At 41.4% G+C, this 20061-nt stretch overlaps 1 protein-coding gene across 2 annotated transcripts in view; it reads right to left on the reverse strand.

Annotated features, from left to right (window-relative positions):
* Positions 1-892: 892 nt before the first annotated feature.
* ADORA2A (adenosine A2a receptor) overlaps positions 893-20061 on the reverse strand; it is a 32117-nt gene continuing 12948 nt past the window's right edge. For both annotated transcript variants that reach the window (XM_063454523.1, XM_063454524.1), the window contains exons 2-3: positions 17932-18608; positions 893-3164 (exon numbers count right to left, since the gene is read on the reverse strand). In XM_063454523.1, coding sequence (XP_063310593.1) covers positions 2279-3164; positions 17932-18263 — 1218 coding nt within the window. In that variant the 5' untranslated portion in view covers positions 18264-18608 and the 3' untranslated portion in view covers positions 893-2278. The remainder of the gene's footprint in view (positions 3165-17931; positions 18609-20061) is intronic.

Consider the following 20061-nt stretch of genomic DNA (forward strand, 5'->3'; position numbering starts at 1 on the left):
GCTCATTATGTTGTTTTTGTCTAAAATATGATGCTTGCCACCAGATGTCTCTTTTCCACTGAAGATCCCAGAGGAACCATCCTTCCTCAACCCTTATCCCCTCCAACCCCCTCCCTATACCATGAAATTGTTATAGTGTTCTCACAATAGTCTTGGGGATGCGGTATCCTGCTCACAGATGGATTCTATCATATAATCAATGACGTCAAATGCCACAACAGTGGAGGGGTTCTGTTCATGCAGTCATCGGTATGAGGATAGGAGAATCTGCAAGTGTCACGTCTTGAGACATAGACACTTTACCACATGTAGCGAGGACATAATTAGCTTTCTAGAATAACAATAATTCTATTGTTTATGTTATGAGCACTGAGAACACCACTATGTTTTAATAGCCTTCAATTTAACACTTGGGAAATATATTAGAGGGTCACCCCAAGCCCTGTGATCACTGATGCTTAGTATAGATTTTATGGTTCAAGGAGCTGTCCTGTCATGTATTGTTTGATATATATTGCATGTACGTTCCCACTGCATTTTTCAGGTTCTATCATAGCTTTCTATGCAAATACCTGCACTGTGACTAGCTTTAGTCATGCAAAAACAGAAATCCATTTTGTATGATGATGTTCTACAGCATCTAATAGCTTGCACAGTTGTTTCATTCATGGATTTTCATGAATTAAACTATTAATTGAGTGCTGTGTATGAACCTGAACTGTACTGGGATTTATTAGATGTTCTCAGCTACAGGAAGGCCATGACTGGATGGGAATTCTCAAACAATGAATGGTTTCTAGAGCAGCTGTCGATTTTCCAGAAAACATTTAGTAAAGTAACTTTTTTTTTAAGCTGTTTTGTAATTTTGTTTGTATTTTTATATTTTAATGCATTGAAAGTTTGGGAGAAGGTGGGGGGAGTCCCCTTCAATTATTTAGTTATAGTAGATACAGACAAACCTGTGAGTACTTGGATATATGTTTAATATTTTTTGTAGAAAACTGAAAATTTAAGGGACACTTATAAGTTGAGAAACTTGAATGCTGCAATGGTTAGATAATAAGTTATTTTGTTCTCTTATCTCTTTTTCCTCAGTATTCATTCTCTGTAGACTTGTTATGTGCCTCTATGCAGTGATGTACAGAAAGCAGTAGGTAAGACATATGTCACCCCCTCCTCTCTGTCACCCTCAGGCCTGCAGTGATGTCTCAACAGGAAACTCTGACTGATAATGTAATAAAGCACTGGGCAGGGGGGCTGGATGTTGCATGCGGCTATAGTCTGGGATATGTCAGTGTTATGTCTAACACAGCTGGAGATGAACTGTTTCATTTGAATATCTGGGACAAACTCTGTGTTTTGCCCGATTCTTGGAACCCAACTACCATCTCAACGAGGTTGTGCTAAAACATTTAATTTTTGCAACACATAGCCAGGAACATTTTCAAACATACAAGTGGGTGGCCAATGTAAATAGTGAGGCTATTTTTATGTGTTTTAAGTTGCCTACTTGTGCAACAATAAAGATGGGGTAATGCTTTTAGGAAAGCCTGTTCTGTATTACTATTATGATTTGATTATCGAATTGCCCAGGGTGACACTGTGCTATGTAGAGAGTAGGAATTCTCAACAAGTAGACCAACAGCCTCATTCAGTTGAGTTTGGAGAGTGAGGCTACAGAACAGCATGTTGGTTTATGATATTGCATGTAGTATGCTGCAGTGACAGCTGGATAGGAACACAACCTTCCTACTTAGACTGGGGGTCTCCTGAGAGGTCTATGGGAAAAAGTCTATTTTGGGAAATCTGATTCTTTTGCTGTTCAACTGGAACACATGTGTTTCCTTAATGGGTGGGAGGGGTAAAAATGTGAAAGACCCTAGGTCAAGTGACATTGACTGTGATAGAATAAAGACACCAGCTTTTCAGAATTCTGAGGTTATCCAGCACTCTTGATTAGGTGACTAACCAGAAAGTATATTTAATGTTCGATATAAAAACATCAAACATTTTGGGTGGTTGTCTCACAGCACAAATTAAAGTGCACAGCACTGAGTCCAGCATTCATTAAATACCCCTAGGCCGAAGTGAGTTTTTGTATTTTGGCCCCTGCAGATCACTGCAAAGTGGGACACAGTAACAAGTGACCTAGCTAACACTGCAAAACAGTTTCATAAATAAAACAAGTCAAAAAGGTCATTGTTTTCAAGCAAAAGTCCACCTGTTGAGCCACGCTGCTCACATGTCCAGTATGAATACCAAATCCAAAATAGTTTTTTCAGGTTCCCATGAGTGACTTAATTTGGGATATCTCCAGTGTCTCCTTTTTTTGTTTTTCACACTTGTGCCATCCTGTCCTCTCCACCTTATGTCCTATCTGACACCCATTTTGATGCCATACATCCTTCAACTTGCAACTCCCGTTGGAGTGAGTACTATGAATGGAGCTACTGTGACGAATATGGATGTGTCCTGCCTCTTCGTCTGCTCCATAAGACAGTGACTTGGAACTGACGGTCCTTGATTGGAATGGCTCAGCCCTGCCCAGTAGGTTTTGGTGTAATATCTTACGGAATGTATGTCGAAATTCACGGATTCGGTAGGCATAAATCAAAGGGTTCACCACTGAGTTAACATGGGAAAGGAGAATGGCAAAGTACATGAGCCATGTAGGGGGACGATCACACCCCTCGCAGAACAGGTTAAAACAGTTGATAATGTGTAAAGGTAGCCAGCACAAAGCAAATAGCCCAACAATGATGGCCAAAGACTTGGCTGCGTGAACCTCCCTCTGTAGCGTGGAACGTGAGCGTTCTCCACATACCACTTTAAGCTCCATTTGCTTTAGTTGTCGCCGTGCTGCCATGAAAATGCGCAAGTATATGCCCAACATTAGGAGCAAGGGTACTAGAACGCAGGCAAAAAAATTATAATATACCATATAATCCATGGTTACCACACTTTCAAACAAGCACTCTAGCATGGGAGGGCTGCATGTAGGTGACATCGTAGAGGTGTTGGTTTTATTGGTTTCATTTTTGTCATTAGAATTGTCAAAGTTCTTGTGCCAGCCCAACATAGGGGTTAATCCAATGATAAAAGAAAGCAGCCAGCAGACAGCAATGATAATGTTAGCTCTTTGGCTGGTCACCAGGCTGTTATACCTGCAGAGAAAGAAATGGTAAATCATAAGTAAGGTGGTGCGTCAAAGTTTACAATCTATTTTATAATTGTAGTAGGGATTATATACATTGCAATAACATGGTAAGCTGTATTCTAAAGTGTTACCTCAAGCACCATAATCATTTCAGTGATTTGAAGTGGTCATTGAGCTTGGAGCCTGTATGTGCAGGGTTTCAGTAAGATTCCTATTTTTATTTCTCTGATAAATGCTAATTAAACAATGAGGTCTAAGTGAAGTAGTTCCGCATCTTCTGCACTTAAAACATCTCTAAAAAGATGTTTAATGGGAGATGGATAAGAGTACCGTGTTTTGGTGCAAAGTTCTAAATGTGTAACAATCACCATAGAAAACAATTTAAGGAACAGGCACATTACCCTGATGTTTACTTCCCCTTAACAACCCCCCCCCCCTTATTCCCCCCCCCCCCCCCCCACACACACACACACTTTTCAGAACACAACACTTCCATAAATCACCCACATGGCAGATATCATACAGTATACAAATAATATTCCTGATTCATGTGTCTAATTAGTGCTTTTGCTATGTCAGCCATACAAGAAAATCCAAAAGATGTCAAACAGACCTTTATTATCAAATGCATTTAATATGTGTTAAGACTTGCATGATGAATAAATGATACACACAGTAGATCTAGTGTTCATTTATGTAGTGTTTAAGATGGCATGTTCTTTTTTTAATAGACTTGAAAGACAGAATGGAAAGAATACGAAGTGGGGTTAGAATAGGTTCCCTGGGAACACTCAAAGTTTTTGGGAGATATCCCAAGTTCCTCCTGTTCATGGGATAACAGCTGGGGAATTTCTACATTCCAGCAGAGGTGACTGTGGCCAAGTTTGAGAGATCAGTGATAAAGAGACCACAACGTCCTGATTGAACACAAGACACATGAGACCACTATCCGCTCATTTCTAACTCCCTGTACCTGAAAACAATGCACGTTCAAGCTCAGAATTACTGGCCATAGATTACAAGCTCTTTTGTAGGTTGTGGTGACTACACAACACTAATAGAATTCAAAATAAACAAACTTGATAACAAAGTCTGTGCTAATCTCTCTAGCTATGGACAAGTGCACATTGTGCAATTCATTTGTCAGTTCACCACAATCCACTGTTTCGGTGATTTCGGTAGTATTGTTGCTTACCATGAATAAGTTTTTTGCATTTCTGACGGCATGCCGAGAGCATTTTCCAAGTTTTTATCATAGTTTGTCATTAATGTGAAGAAAAAAAAATGTCAGGCCCATATCTTTCATGTGATTGAGACACTCCACACATCAGAGTATGCTTAATTTTGCCTCCTTTGCAATATTTTTTACAATAATATCTAAATTTTCTCCGTGTGTTTTAGGATTGATGTTCCCCATTGTTAATGTTTAAAGGGACAATCTAAGCCAGCATAAAAATTATTTTCTCTTAATAAGGTGATTTGGGGCACAGCTTTCTGTTGCAAACAGTGCCATTTCTGAGAAACAGCACTGTTTACATGTTGTAGTTTCCACACCTACTGATGGCTGTCAGACATCCCAAGACTCCCAGTAGTTCCGTAAGACTCCCGCATGTTGAATGCGGCTTCCTGACACAATCTGATGTGTGTGTTCGAGTTTCATTATATTTTTTATGACTTTCACCCCCCAACATCTCCATATTACCCATTAATCAGAGGCCCGTTCGGGTGCCTGCTCTTTAAAAACCGACCGTGCCCTCCCTGCTTCACAAAGAGCTGCCTGCCCGGGAGGACTGGAGGGAGGAGGCAGCAGAGGAGAAGAGAGCAGCATGGAGGTACAGGAGAGGATTGAGTGAGCTGCTGCTGCATGCTCACTCACCACAGCCTCACCCACCACCATAACTTCAAGCAAGCCACCCCGCTGGACACAAAGGTAAGCTAACAGGAGGGTGGCTGCAAATCTATAAAGTGTGACACGTGTGTGTCAAATTATGTGTATGCGCCAGTGTGTATTATCTGAGTGTATGTGCCAGTGTGTGTCTGTATGTCAATGTATATATATGAGTGTATGTGCCAGTGTGTGTCTGTAAATCTGACTGTGAGTGTGTGTGTGTATGTGTCAGTGTGTGTATATGAGTATATGTGTTAGTGTGTGTCAGTGTGTATATGAGTGTATGCGCTGGTGTGTTTCAATGTGTGTATCTGTGTGTCAGTGCGTTTGTGCCAGTACGTGTATCTGTGTCTGTCTGTGTTTGTGTGTTGGGAGGTGAGGGGGGTTGAGCGCATGGGGATGGGGAGGGGGTAGTATCTTGTGAAGCCACCTTCCTAAAATGCATTTGTTGGGATGTCTGAAATATTTAATTTATTTGATGTCTGGTGTCAGTGTGCAAAGTATGCTGATGCGAGACCCTGTGTTCGTCCTATGCTTCTATATAAGAAGCATTGGATTTATTGCACATATAGCTGCATTGGATTGGCGGTTTGTGGCAAAAGGCTTGAATGCAGTGTGTCCTCAATGCATCTCTATGAAAAGCATCTGAAGGGACAAAATTACTCAGTTTTGATGACTTCACTGGAGGGGGTTCAGGCTGCAGTGGCGTTTAAATAAAAGTTCATTTTATGGAATTTGTTGTCATTATATGTTCTGGCTCCTGTTAAGTCATTTTTAGAAACATCTAGTGGTGCTTTCCTGAGTTTGTACTCCTTTGCTTATGGTTCTATTCCCCATAGCAACTGTTACCTCTGTCCCTTGCAGAAACCATTTCCATTTTGTTCCACATCCTGTTATAACTGAAGCTTTACTTTGTTACCTGTCTTTATATGTTTATGCTCCTAGAATGCATTGTCTGTAAGTATTCTTTAACTTGCCCTGCCAGTTTATATTCTTAGTAATGCTATTCTCTTATTTCTCTGTTATTGAATATAGTTAGTTTAGCATTTCCTGACTAGTTTACTTTCTATTTTTATCTCAGGCCTTGCTCTGTGACTATAGCCTCCATTTTGTGGTGTATCAATTAGACTACATCACTTCTTCATGTCATCTGAATGTGGTAATTAACAATTCAGTATGCAACCTGTTTTTTACTGCCTCATTCATTTGCATACCATTTGTTACCATTGCCTTAGTAACTTCACTCATTGAGGTATATTATTTTGCATTTGTGTATTTCACTTTTACTCTTTCTCATGTATTGCACTGGGTTGGTGATGTGCAAATAAACCCTGGATCGACATGATATTTTTCATCTGTGTGGTCTGTGAAAAGAGTTTAGCTCTCTATCAAGCACTGTAGAGGAACACCAAGTGAGGACAGATTATTCTAACTATCTAAAACTGAAAGTAAGTCAATTTCTAGTGTATTTCTTTCCAGTTACAAATTTTAGGAAAGGTTTTCATATTTAATAGAATTCCATTGTTGCAACTTGCAATTAAAAACCACACACACATTTTCACGCGATTAAAAATAATCCATATCATAATGGAATATTTTGTTTAATGATAAGGTACATTATTCACCCTTCAAGCTCATCCTTTCTTCCCCCATATATGCTTTCACATTCTATCCTATACAAAATATATTAAAATGCTGATAATTTGGTTCAGTTCTCTGAATACAATGTTTTGCTACAGGTTTGCTAGCTTTCTAGATCCCATATTAGCAATGTGATACAAAATAGTTTTCTGAAGTAGATTTGGAGAATTGAGCAGTGAGGGACATTAAAGGGACACTATAGTCACCTGAACAACTTCAGCTTAATGAGGTTGTTTAGGTGAGTGCTACAGCTACCCGGAGCCTTTTTCTTGTAAGCACTGTATTTTCTGAGAAAATGCAGTGTTTACATTGGAAGCTTGGAACACCTCTTGTTGCAGTCAATCAGACGGCCACCAGAGGGACTTCCGAGTTCAGAGGCCCTAAAAAGGCCTCTCGTCCGATGCATTCTGGGTGAATGCATCAGACGGGCTATCAGCACACAAAGCACTGTGAACACTGCTGTGGGCGTGGCTTCAGCTGACAGCTGAAGCCCGAACCCACAGGGATGCTGTCTGGCCACAATAGTGGTTGAAGGGGGGGGGGGGGGGAAGGACCTACTCTCCTCCCCCCCCCCCCGGCCCCCACCCCTGAGCGGTGAGTGGGGGCCCTAAAAATAAGGGTGGCACATACTGCCCCCCCGGCCCCCACCCCTGTGCGGCGGGTGGGGGCACTAAAATGATCAATAAGGGGGGACCTATTGTCCCCCCCCGGCCCCCACCCCTGTGCGGTGGGTGGGGGCCTTAAAATAAAAAATAAGGGGGGGACATACTGCCCCCCCCCGGCCCCCACCCCTGTGCGGCGGGTGGGGGCCCTAAAATTCACAATAAGGGGGGGGGCCTACTGCCCCCCCCCCCGGCCCCCACCCCTGAGCGGTGGGTGGGGGCCCTAAAATTCACAATAGGGGGGGACCTACTGTCCCCCCCCCGGCCCCCACCCCTGTGCGGCGGGTGGGGGCCCTAAAATTCACAATAAGGGGGGGGACCTACTGCCCCCCCCCCGGCCCCCACCCCTGAGCGGTGGGTGGGGGCCCTAAAATTCACAATAGGGGGGGGACCTACTGTCCCCCCCCGGCCCCCACCCCTGTGCGGCGGGTGGGGGCCCTAAAATTCACAATAAGGGGGGGGACCTACTGCCCCCCCCCCGGCCCCCACCCCTGAGCGGTGGGTGGGGGCCCTAAAATTATCAATAGGGGGGGACCTATTGTCCCCCCCCGGCCCCCACCCCTGAGCGGTGGGTGGGGGCCCTAAATACAAAGGGGGTGGGGACCATAGTTAACCCTCTCCCCCCCCCCCCCAAAAAAAAAAAAACTTATCTCCCTACCTACCCCCCTCACCCTAAAAATAATGAGGGGGGACCCTTTAACTAAAAACCTGTAAAGAAAAAAAAAATAAGATAAAAACAACTTACCATTCGATGTTTTCTTTCTTCTAAAATCTTCTTTCTTCAGCCCCAAAAAAGGCCAAATAAAAATCCATAATAACCGACGCAATAAAAAAAAAAAAAAAAAAACCCGAGCGCAAAAAAAATAATCCATCTTCACCCATGGAGGGCTCCGCGCAGACTGAGCTCCGCAGGGCGGGGGAAGGCTTATAAAGCCTTGCCCCGCCCTGCAATTAGGCTAAGAACACTCTGATTGGTGGGTTTAAGCCAATCAGAGTGCTCTTTGTCATTTTACAAGCGTGGGAAAGTTCTTTGGAATTTTCCCACGCTTGTAAAATGACACAGAGCAATGTGATTGGATGGCTTGAAATCCATCCAATCACAGTGCTCTTTGTCATTTTACAAGCGTGGGAAAGTTCTTTGGAATTTTCCCACGCTTGTAAAATGACACAGAGCACTGTGATTGGATGGATTTCAAGCCATCCAATCACATTGCTCTGTGTCATTTTACAAGCGTGGGAAAATTCCAAAGAACTTTCCCACGCTTGTAAAATGACAAAGAGCACTGTGATTGGATGGCTTGAAATCCATCCAATCACAGTGCTCTTTGTCATTTTACAAGCGTGGGAAAATTCCAAAGAACTTTCCCACGCTTGTAAAATGACAAAGAGCACTCTGATTGGCTTAAACCCACCAATCAGAGTGTTCTTAGCCTAATTGCAGGGCGGGGCAAGGCTTTATAAGCCTTCCCCCGCCCTGCGGTGCTCAGTCTGCGCGGAGCCCTCCATGGGTGAAGATGGATTATTTTTTTTTGCGCTCGTTTTTTTTTTTTTTTTTTTTTTTAATTGCGTCGGTTATTATGGATTTTTATTTGGCCTTTTTTGGGGCTGAAGAAAGAAGATTTTAGAAGAAAGAAAACATCGAATGGTAAGTTGATTTTATCTCATTTTTTTACAGGTTTTTAGTTAATGGTCCCCCCTCATTATTTTTAGGGTGAGGGGGGTAGGTAGGGAGATATTTTTTTTTGGGGGGGAGGGTTAACTAGGGTCCCCCCCCCCTTTGTATTTATGGCCCCCACCCACCGCTCAGGGGTGGGGGCCGGGGGGGGACAATAGGCCCCCCCCTTATTGATAATTTTCGGGCCCCCACCCGCCGCTCAGGGGTGGGGGCCGGGGGGGGGGGACAGTAGGTCCCCCCCTTATTGATCATTTTAGGGCCCCCACCCGCCGCACAGGGGTGGGGGCCGGGGGGGACAGTAGGTCCCCCCCCCTTACTGATCATTTTAGGGCCCCCACCCGCCGCTCAGGGGTGGGGGCCAGGGGGGGCAGTAGGTCCCCCCCCTCATTGATAATTTTAGGGCCCCCACCCGCCGCACAGGGGTGGGGGCCGGGGGGGGACAGTAGGTCCCCCCCCTTATTGATAATTGTAGGGCCCCCACCCGCCGCTCAGGGGTGGGGGCCGGGGGGGACAGTAGGTCCCCCCCTCATTGATAATTTTAGGGCCCCCACCCGCCGCACAGGGGTGGGGGCCGGGGGGGGGGGACAGTAGGTCCCCCCCCTCATTGATAATTTTAGGGCCCCCACCCGCCGCACAGGGCGGGTGGGGGCCCTAAATTATATTGATAATTATTATTGATAATTTTAGAAAGCGAGCTGAGCTGTCAGTCAGACAGCTCAGCTCGCGAACGCGCATTCCGCGCACATGCGCGGTAAAGCGCTCAGGTTCTTCATAGGGCGGCATTCAATGCCGCTCTATGAAGAACGCGATTGGTCCAGCGCGAAGCCGTCCCATTGGGCCCCGCGATTTCGTCATTTTGACGAAAAAGGGGGCGCGGCCTAGCGGGGAGCTCGGCGCTGGAACGGAGGTAAGTTTTTAATATAAAAACACCGATTTTTTTTTTTTAATGAATGAAAGTTCATATAAAAGCAAGAAGGAAGGCTGGGGGACCTGTCTTTCTTGCTTTTATATGGTGACTATAGAGTCCCTTTAATGCCGAGCTTCTGAATACAATATTGAAATTGCAGATAAACATATCCTGAGATGAAGATATTGTCACATACAAGGGTGTTGAAATAAAAAAAAATACTTGTCCAGGGACTAAAGCGTTTGCCCAATCTACTTGTACACCATGACAATCTACTTGTCCTGATACAATTTTTATTTTTTTTATCAAAACCGTATTTAGGAGACAGACATAACAATACTTCAATGCAAGATACAAATAAGGTAAAGGAATCTACCTAACAAAGGTAGAAACCCTCCTTACTGAGATTATCTCCCAAGTTTTCAGCTCACACCTGGCGGAGCTGCAGACTGGAGGGCTGGCTCTTTGGGGGGACCAAGGACCCTACAAGTCACACCGCTGCTAGCACGCAGCATGGCTAAAAGCAAAAAAAACTACCTGCCCAGCGCCCGGAACTGCATGTCCCGGGTATCGGGTGATAGGAATTGCGCATCGCTGCACATATATATATATATATATATTTTTTTTTTTTTCATATTTTATTTCTCTATTGAATATTATATCAAACTGTCCATAAAGTGAAATGCATTTAAGGCTTCAGTCAATAAATTTAGTTGTTATGCAAACTGTGTTTGAATACACTTTCCTTTCATTCTTCTCCTAATACACATTTGAAACTGTGGAATATAGAAAAGTCAAGGGTTTTTAAATAAATAAACTTGGTGGCTTGTGAAATTTTTCCTCTTTGGCTAGTTCGACTTTAACCCCTTAAGGACACATGACATGTGTGGCATGTCATGATTCCCTTTTATTCCAGAAGTTTGGTCCTTAAGGGGTTAAATCTGAAATTCACGTTTAATCACTGATAATTATCAGTTTAGTGAATAACCCTGTTTTAAAGCAGCACTGTCACATTCTCCATTCCCCCCAAAAAATTGTATTTCATCAAGATAGAATCTTTATGAAATACTAGTTTTTACTGTGTTGGAATTTAGAACCCAGTCAAGACATAGACTGAGACAGAGTAGGGACTGTATATTTCCTACGTAAGAGATTTCTACACACTGTGCGGAGCTACTGCTGTCTAGAAGTTTCAATCCCCCCAGCTGTCACCAGTGATGGCTGCAGGGATTTGGCTCTGCCTATAGATGGTCCTGCATGCACAAGAGTACAGCGGTAACCTCAGCTCCTGGCAATGAAATACCATGTGCTGAAGTGGACCCCCTAGAGGAAGATGGTTATGTGCACGAGAGACAGGTTGGGTAAGTAAATCTCACCTCAACCTGCCTCTCCCCTTGGTCAACTAATAATGATAATTTTGGGATTCTTCCCTGATTAAAGGTGCGTGCTGCTACCTACGTGCTAGGTGGAATGCATAGGTTAGGTAACGTTTTTTATTTATTCATAATTTCTTTATATATATATTATTTTTGCACCATAAACCACCCATTTTCTCCCTCCCTACCTGTAGTGTTTCAGTGGCGGAACTACCTGTAGTGTTTCAGTGGCGGCTGCACTGGGGCTCGCACAGTCAGGGAGACCATCGGGTGTCCCATGCACTTAGGGCCACCTGATGGTTATTTCTGAACGGGGACCAGGTCGGGCGCAATGATCCTATAACAGCACAACAGGGCGATGCCGGGAGGAAGTGACAGCATGTCACTTCCACCCACATTCAGAGGGAGCCGCGCAGGAGGGATAGTGGCCACAGAAGTGGTGAAAAGCAAGGAAAGAGACAAAAATGTATGTTAAAAGGAGGGTGTCAATCTATGTGTCATGGTATGTGCATGTGTCAATATGTGTATGTGTCAATGCTTGTATGTGTCACTGTGTGTGTTTGTGTGTCAAGGTCTTTGTATGTGTCAGTGTGTGCATCTCTTTGCCAGGGTGTGTGTATATGTCAGTGTGTGTATCTATGTGTGTGTATGTGTCAGTGTGTTTATATGTGTGCATTTGTGTATGTTATTGTATATGTATGTCTGTGTAATTATGCAGTGTATGTGTATATATATGCATACATCGCAGCAACAAAAAAACAACACAACATCCTAAAACAACCCTGATATCAAACACAAACGTTACATACAAACACACCCATGTATTCAAATTCCAAAATTATATATCAATTAAACTGTTAATATCTCCTGATTTATTCCTCTTCTGCAACTGTCACTAGTCTAATACTATCCTTACCTTTTTGTGTCATTTTACCCCACCCCCTCTAGCATGTCAGCTCATTGAGCAGGGCCCTCAACCCCTCTGTTCCTGTGTGTCCAACTTGTCTGGTTACAACTACATGTCTGTTCTTCCACCCATTGTTAAGCGCTGCAGAATTTGATTGTGCTATATAAATAACATAATAATAATAATAAACTTGAACACTACACACAAAAGGACACCTGTATGTCAAAGCCAACACTACATACAAACACACACCTACATTCAAACATAAACACTACACACAAGGACACCACTGCATTCCAATGGCAAAAGTACAGACAAATGCATCCCTACATGCATACACATTCTCTATACAAAAACATGCTTACATTCAAACACACAAACACTACTCACAAATACAACTGCAAGGATGGGCAAATGGTAAATCCTCAGCTGGCAAAGCATCATGGGAGTTCGGCAGATGGGGATCCACCTTTTGCTCACCCTCGTGCTAGACGGGGCCCAAACAAATTCATGCACCAGGGCCCGCTCTGCATTAGTTACGCCACTACTTTAGTTGTTGGCTTTCTACCGTACAAAGCTTACAATTAAACTCCAACTCCTTGAAGTCCCTGCAGTGTCCTAAAAGTGCCACTGTACAGAGATGGAATAAGTGCAGAGTACTAAGGTTAAGCAAGCATTATGATTGGCTGATCTACAGATTTGGTGAGAGCTCAATGCAGATCCTATTAATTTGTGGTGGTAGAAAAACATTGAGGATTCCAAAGAACTGTTAATGAATTGAAACTCTTGCAATATATGAATGACACATACTAATAGAAATGCTTTTTATGCACAGCCCAATAGCATTGATCATGCTTATATTTCTGTATACAAATAAGTGACACTCAGGGTACTGGATAATACATTTTAGTTAAATGAAAAACACACATTTCCAAACTCTGAAAATAATAAATTTGCTTATTCCACCTCCCCCCCCCCAAATAAACGACATTGGCCTACATTTTCCAATTTGGTTTTCAGTTCAATCCAAATTACTATTTAACCCCTTAAGGACTGAGCCAAATGTACACGTTGTGATCAAAACAAAACGTAAACAAAAACTTGAATTTGCGCTATATGTCTGTTCAGGCGTAATTCTCCTCTTTCATATTATGTGCACCCACACTTATTATATATAATTTATATATAATTGTATTCAGGGGAAACAGGGCTTTCATTTAACATCAAATATTTAGGTATGAAACATAATTTAATATGAATAAAATATAAAAAAAAATGGGAGAAAAAGTATAAAAAAAAACGTAGTTCTACATGGCATTCTAACTGTGAATGTCATAATACTGTTTGCTTTTACTGAAATAAAATACACATATTTGTATTCAGCGATGTCTCACGTGTAAAACAGTACCCCCTATGTACAGGTTTTATGGTGTTTTGGGAAGCTACAGGGTCACATATAGCATGTTACAGTTTTTTTGTTTTTTCACATTGAAATTTGACAGATCGATTAAGTTGCGTTTGAGTAGCCCAGGAATGAGAATTACCCCAATGATGGCATACCATTTGCAATAGAAGACAACCCAAGGTATTGCAAATGGGGTATGTCCAGTCCTTGTTAGTAGTCACTTAGTCAGAAACACTTGCCAAAGTTAGTGTAAATATTTGTTTGTGTGTAAAAAATGCAAAAAACTAATTTGAATGCCAATTTTGGCCACTAGTGGCTACTAGAAAAGACTGGACATACCCAATTTGCAATATCTTGGGTTGTCTACTACTGCAAATGGTATGCCATCATGGGGGTAATTTTCATCCCAGGGCTACCATACGGTCTCAAAGGCAACGTAACCAATCTGGCGATTTTCAATGTGGAAAAACTGAAACACAAGCCTTATATTTGACTCTGTAACTTTTGAAAACACCATAAAACCTGTTATAGTACATGAGGGGTACTGTTATACTCGGGAGACTTCGCTGAACACAAATATTTGTGTTTCAAAACAGTAAAAAGTATCACAGCAATAATATTGTCAGTGTAAGTGCCGTTTGTGTGTGAAAAATGAAAAAAGTCACTTTCACTGACGTTATCATCTCTTTTTTTTGGCATCATGTATGGAACTCCAAATCACATATCATATGATCCTGTTTCGTCATTGTCCTTGCAATCAACCACAATTGTAGTCTAGTGTCTAAAGTTGGGGAACTTATTGCAGACTGTTTCTGTATCTATACTAGTTGGATTTTTAATATTGCGTTTACTTATCCATATATTTAAAGGGAAACTCCACTGCACACTTACAAACGAAAAAAAACATTAATACATGTTTAGTACATATCCCCTAATAAAAACATGTACACCTTTAATTATGAATTTTTTTCATTGGTGTATATCTAGAAATACATGTGAAGTCTTCAGATCTATTGTCTGAAGCCTTTGCAAGACCTCCCCTTTTTTTTCAGCCCAGACTTTCTAACTGTCCAATCACAGACGCTCCAGTGCCCACAATCATAATTACAAAAATTACGATTTCACAGATATACCTCCAATGAAAACATGCATGCATTTAATTATACATTTTATCATTGGGGTTATATCTAAAAGCAGCTTGCAACCACTTTAGTCCCACCCAGACATTCTGTATCTGTCCAATCACAGACTTGAAAACACCATAAAACCTGTACATGAGGGGTACTGTTATACTTGGGAGACTTCGCTGAACATGGCTGTCAACTTGTCCTCCACATTTGCAATCTTTGCCCTGGTATTGCTGTGTTTGAACTGAATTGCGATGTAATTTGTTATCTTTGATATGAATTGAAATGAAATTGAAGAAAAGGGACAGCACAAGTTATATGAGATTTTCTAGGTTGTTATTCAGTGTTTCCACTAATTGCCAAACACAACGGTGTTTGGCAATTAGTGGATATAACCCTTTAATTGCTGCTTAGCTTATCATTATTATTAGTTATTAGGTCCTTCTACGGTTACCCTTCAGCAATCCTCCTTTCACTCCTGAAGCCTCTCCGTGGTGCATTGGCTTATGGTCTGCATCAGAGGATGGTGCCCCATTCCCCCATCCTGTGGGCAGACCTGTACTTTGTGCTAGTGGAATTGCTAGCATATCTATGCATTTTTCTATCAACCGAAATAAAAATACCTGCTTCTCTATGCTGACAGTACAACCTGTTTTCCAGGAACAGTTGGTTCTCCTGCTCTATATCACAGCAACTATGGCACATTTGCTTTTAGTTGCTGTGATTATTCTCCACTAATTTGTGAAGAGACATTCTTAGCCTGACCTAGACAACAATTTAGGGTATGCGTGAAAAAGTAAGTAGTACAATGGAAAATAGTTTTGTCCATGCTGCTGAAGTGCCACACACATTATTCATGATAAGAGCTTTCTAATTTAAAGAAGGTATACATGATTGGCTTTACTCCACAAGCACTTTGAGTTCTTTGCATTGTTTCTAGCAGAGACATGATTTATTCTGTGGTTTCCTGACTTTATTCAGTAAAACCCATATAAGGGGTTCATTGAATGAACCCGGTCAGAAAGGAAGTGCCCATTGTACTCCCAATAAAAGGTGGGCTTTTTATATACAATATAGTTCTTGGAAATGAGTACACATTTTATTTTGATTCATTTATCTTTTTATCAATAGCATTTTTCCTTGACTGATTCTTACAGAAGATATGGCAAGTTAGGTGTGTTCCAGGCTTTTTTTGTAGTGGTATGGTATAACAATTGAAGGAAACATAGTGTATATGTAGAAATGTATGGACACAGCTCAGACAGGGAGTTTCAGAAATATCTATATGAATTGCTTTGCTTTGCCCTAAAACATTATCTTATCTTCATGTACTACTAGAAAAAGAGAATCTTATTAAACAAAAAAATGTGTCTTTATTCAGCACATATTTCCAACATTCAGTTTTTGATAGAAAGTAAGTGAACCTTTAGGTTTAGTAACTGGTGGCACCTCTTTTAACAGCAATGGCAACCAATTTTTTTCTGTTCTTCAATAAATCTACATGGGTGGAGGGGTTGGCCGACTCCACAGTACAGAATGACTCCTGAGTCCTTAATGTAGTGGGGTTGTCATGTGTGAAATGCTCATATCAGGTCATGCAGCAAAATTGCCGTTAGGTTAAGGTCAAGACTTTGATTCAACCTTTCCAAAATGCATTTTTATCTGCTTAATGCAATGGGTTGTAGATCTACTTGCGTGCAGAGGATTGTTCTTGTGCCCCACAACTTAAATAATCCATGCATTAATGCTTGGGGTAAGGGAGGGGGGAGTAACCTGACATTTTCCTGCAGAATCTGCTGGTACAATCCAGAATTCATTGTTCCCTCAAAAATTCTAATGCAAAAACAAAGGCAGATCAAATAAAGCAGACCCCGAGCCATTATTCCGTCTGCCAGGACTCACAAGTGGCATTTCCTTTTTTAGATTGCAGTATTGAGTGTTTCGACGGTCATTTATCAGTTAAGCTGAAAACTTCCTCTTTCAATATGTTTAATCATATTACACATTTCCTGTACCTGTCTGGAACATCCAGGTAGTCCCTAAATGGACAATAGTGTTTCTTAGTACTTGTTCAGGGATTTCCTTATAGAGGTGCATTGAACAACGGCGTTAGCCACTGCCAGTCAAGGCTGCAGCTTCTTAGTCATTAATGAGAATTGAGCTGTTTGCTTTCTATTGGAATAAAAATAATGGTGTGGAATTCCCTCCATTTGTTCTACCTGAATGTAGAATAATGGAGGCAGTAGTCATTACTAATGGCTCTGTAACCCATCTACTCTCATGGGCATTAAACAAAACATTTTATTGTTACCTGAGGTCCTCAAACATTCGATAAGGGTCTACTTCATTTCAGTTGTGGGGTGAAGAGTAAATTCAGACAGTCATGGTTATTCACTAAAGTGTGAATTGTTTGGAATTAAAAGTGAGTTTCAAATATTGGGCCGAAGTAGCCAGAATAAAAGCATTTATTTGTTTAATTACTTTTTTCTCCATACTTTTGCGCCACCCTATTCTATTTACATTTCAGAATAAAAGCATAGCTGACGTGGGGATTGTTTTTGAATTGTCTGTGTTGGCGTCAAATTTGTAATTCATGTTGAATTCACTTTTATATCCTATTACATTTTAGTAAATAACCCTGATAGTTTTTATAGGACAGGGACCCTCACACGCTCAACTAATTAGGGCATCTGGTTTAAATAAACTCTTAGTAAACCTGATTATCCATTAAGAACACTGAATAGATCAATCTGCTCAGTAACAACAGAAATCAGTGTGCTTTTCGCGTGTGTGCGTGCGTGCGTGCGTGCGTGTGTGCGTGGTTTTTATTTGATGAGAATCTTTAGATTTAGGTGAGGAGCAGGTAACATTTTAGGTCAAATTATCTTAGCAAAACAGAGGATTTACTCACACACTTTCTGTTACTTCACTGTATACTCCTGATATATAGAGTAAAAGAAGTAGTAATAGGACACTTATGTTTGGAGGAATATAAGAATTCTCAAGGAGCTGTTACATAGTGTGAGCTAGTATTGGGTAGTTTTAAGTGAGTTGTTTTAGAAGGTTGTCTTATAGAGTAGTAAAAGTGGGTTTATGGAGCTTTTGCATAGAGTACAATAAGCAGTTATATAGAGCTATCAAGTAATAGTGAACACTTGTATACTGACAGTAATTCAGGTCACTCACCTTAGTGGGATGCGGATGGCAATGTAACGATCTGCAGCAATGGCAAGAAGGCTAAAGATGGAACTTTGGGTCAGCACCAAAACAAAGCAGGCGATAAAGAGGCAGGAATAGAAGGTGGCACAGAATCCAGTGCTGATTGATATAGCAAATGGAATGGCCAGCAGTCCCACAGCAATGTCTGCAGCAGCCAGTGACACCACAAAATAATTGGTGGCATTCTGCAGGTTACTATTAATGCGCACCGCCCAGCACACAAGCACGTTGCCAAGTATGGCCAGCACCGCGGTGACTACCTCTAGCACTATATAAACCTGATCCCACTGTGTTAACATGGTGTAGTTGACATTGGGCAGAAGATTGGGGGCGCTTCACTGGTCATAGTGGCAGCAGCGCCTCCTTTCCGTGTCGATAAGCGTTTCGGCAGTTACTCTTGCCTGTGATATGTTGTGACCATCTTTGATGCAAAAATGTACAATATAATTCCAAAGATAACTTTCCTTGTGTCTTCCTTGATTAGAAACTCCTGCAATGTCCAGACTCCAACAGAGAAAGCTCCGTTCCAACGCAGAAACCTTTTTCTGGCACCAGTGGCTTAAGTATCATAGGACAGAAAGATCCTCAGCACGAATAGGACTGCAGCAAACCATGCAAGCAAACATCCAACTTGGAACACTAACCTGTAAGTTTAAACATTACAATTACAGCAATTGCAGGTATGTATCAACTTACGCACTATGTAATAGTACAAGAGTTACATAATTGTGCAGAGCTAGCTGGTTATCACAGGAACACAGACTGGCGATATTCAAGTCCAAGCAGTTTTCAAGAAACCTATTTTCACGTTTGCAGCGTAAATGTTATTCGACTCAGTCATATGTGCACCAGAGCTGCTATTATGTAACTCTGATATAATTCATACTTCTGTCCAAACACTCTGCACCAAACTGGCGCATGGGTCAAAAATGCTACTAGTGTTATTCGCTAAAGTATGGATTCTCAGCAATTTAACGTGAATTTCAAAATTGGGGCGAAAATAGCTGAACAGAATACACAGCTGACTAGGAGAATTTCTCCAATGTTAAAAAAATGTACTTTAAATCTACATAAAATTGCCCACAAATTCATAGTTTAATCTATAGTTATTGCAATGTTTTGTTTGTTTGTTTTTGTTTGTGCATTTTTCTGCAAACCTACACACATGTAAAACACTACACAGAAACAGAATCCCACAGCACTGAATAAACAACACTATCCACACCCATGTAACCTTCACCTTATCCTGTATTTCAATATCATATCTACCACTTGTTGCCAGGTTCATCACATACCATACTGCACCTCAAACTAAAAGACATTCCACATGTAACGTCAGCTTCGCTATTACATGCTATAATTACATCCATCTACTGAAGCCTAACGTCATCTTAATATTGCACCCATTCAACCTCTGTATAAAGCAGGTTTGGACAAAAAGGTGTAACACAGCTGCTTGTAGAACTGCGACTTACATGATACCTTGTCACTCTTAAGGCAGGTAGTTCTACAAAAAATGGGGAAATATTTATTGGTGAAACCTGCTATAGAATATATGATATTTTCACCTACACTAATTCCAGCAACAATCGCTCTTCGTCCTTGATATAGTCCATTGTTCACCCAGTCACCCATGTTCCTCTTTTCTCTTCCAACCAGGGACTGATAGTGACAAGTTTTACCCCAAATAACTTTGTATTTCAGTAATCGCCTTTTTTCTGTTAAACTCCATAAAATCTTAAATGTAACTGATACTAAAGTGCCCCTGGCCATGCCGTGCCTTACAGGTTGAGAGATTAACAGCATTATGACCTTTGCCTCCCTTCATTCTCCTCCTCATTCCAGGTCTTTAAATAGCTTTTATCATACTCCAAAAACCTCTATAAAATGCAGTCACATTTCTTGCACCTGTATAAACTTCCTCATATTCCACGTTTTCCCTTTTATATTTGATTTCAGTATTTACAATGTTAATTCTGTTTTACAGCCTTGAAATTATTGTAACACGATCTTGGTGTACCCCCAAACTACAGCTACAGAACTCAGTTCATCCCAAGAATGCCTGAATAATCCCCACTGCCATCACACTTCTCCTGT

Source organism: Pelobates fuscus, chromosome 5 (genome assembly GCF_036172605.1).
Source record: "Pelobates fuscus isolate aPelFus1 chromosome 5, aPelFus1.pri, whole genome shotgun sequence".
NCBI lineage: Eukaryota > Metazoa > Chordata > Amphibia > Anura > Pelobatidae > Pelobates > Pelobates fuscus.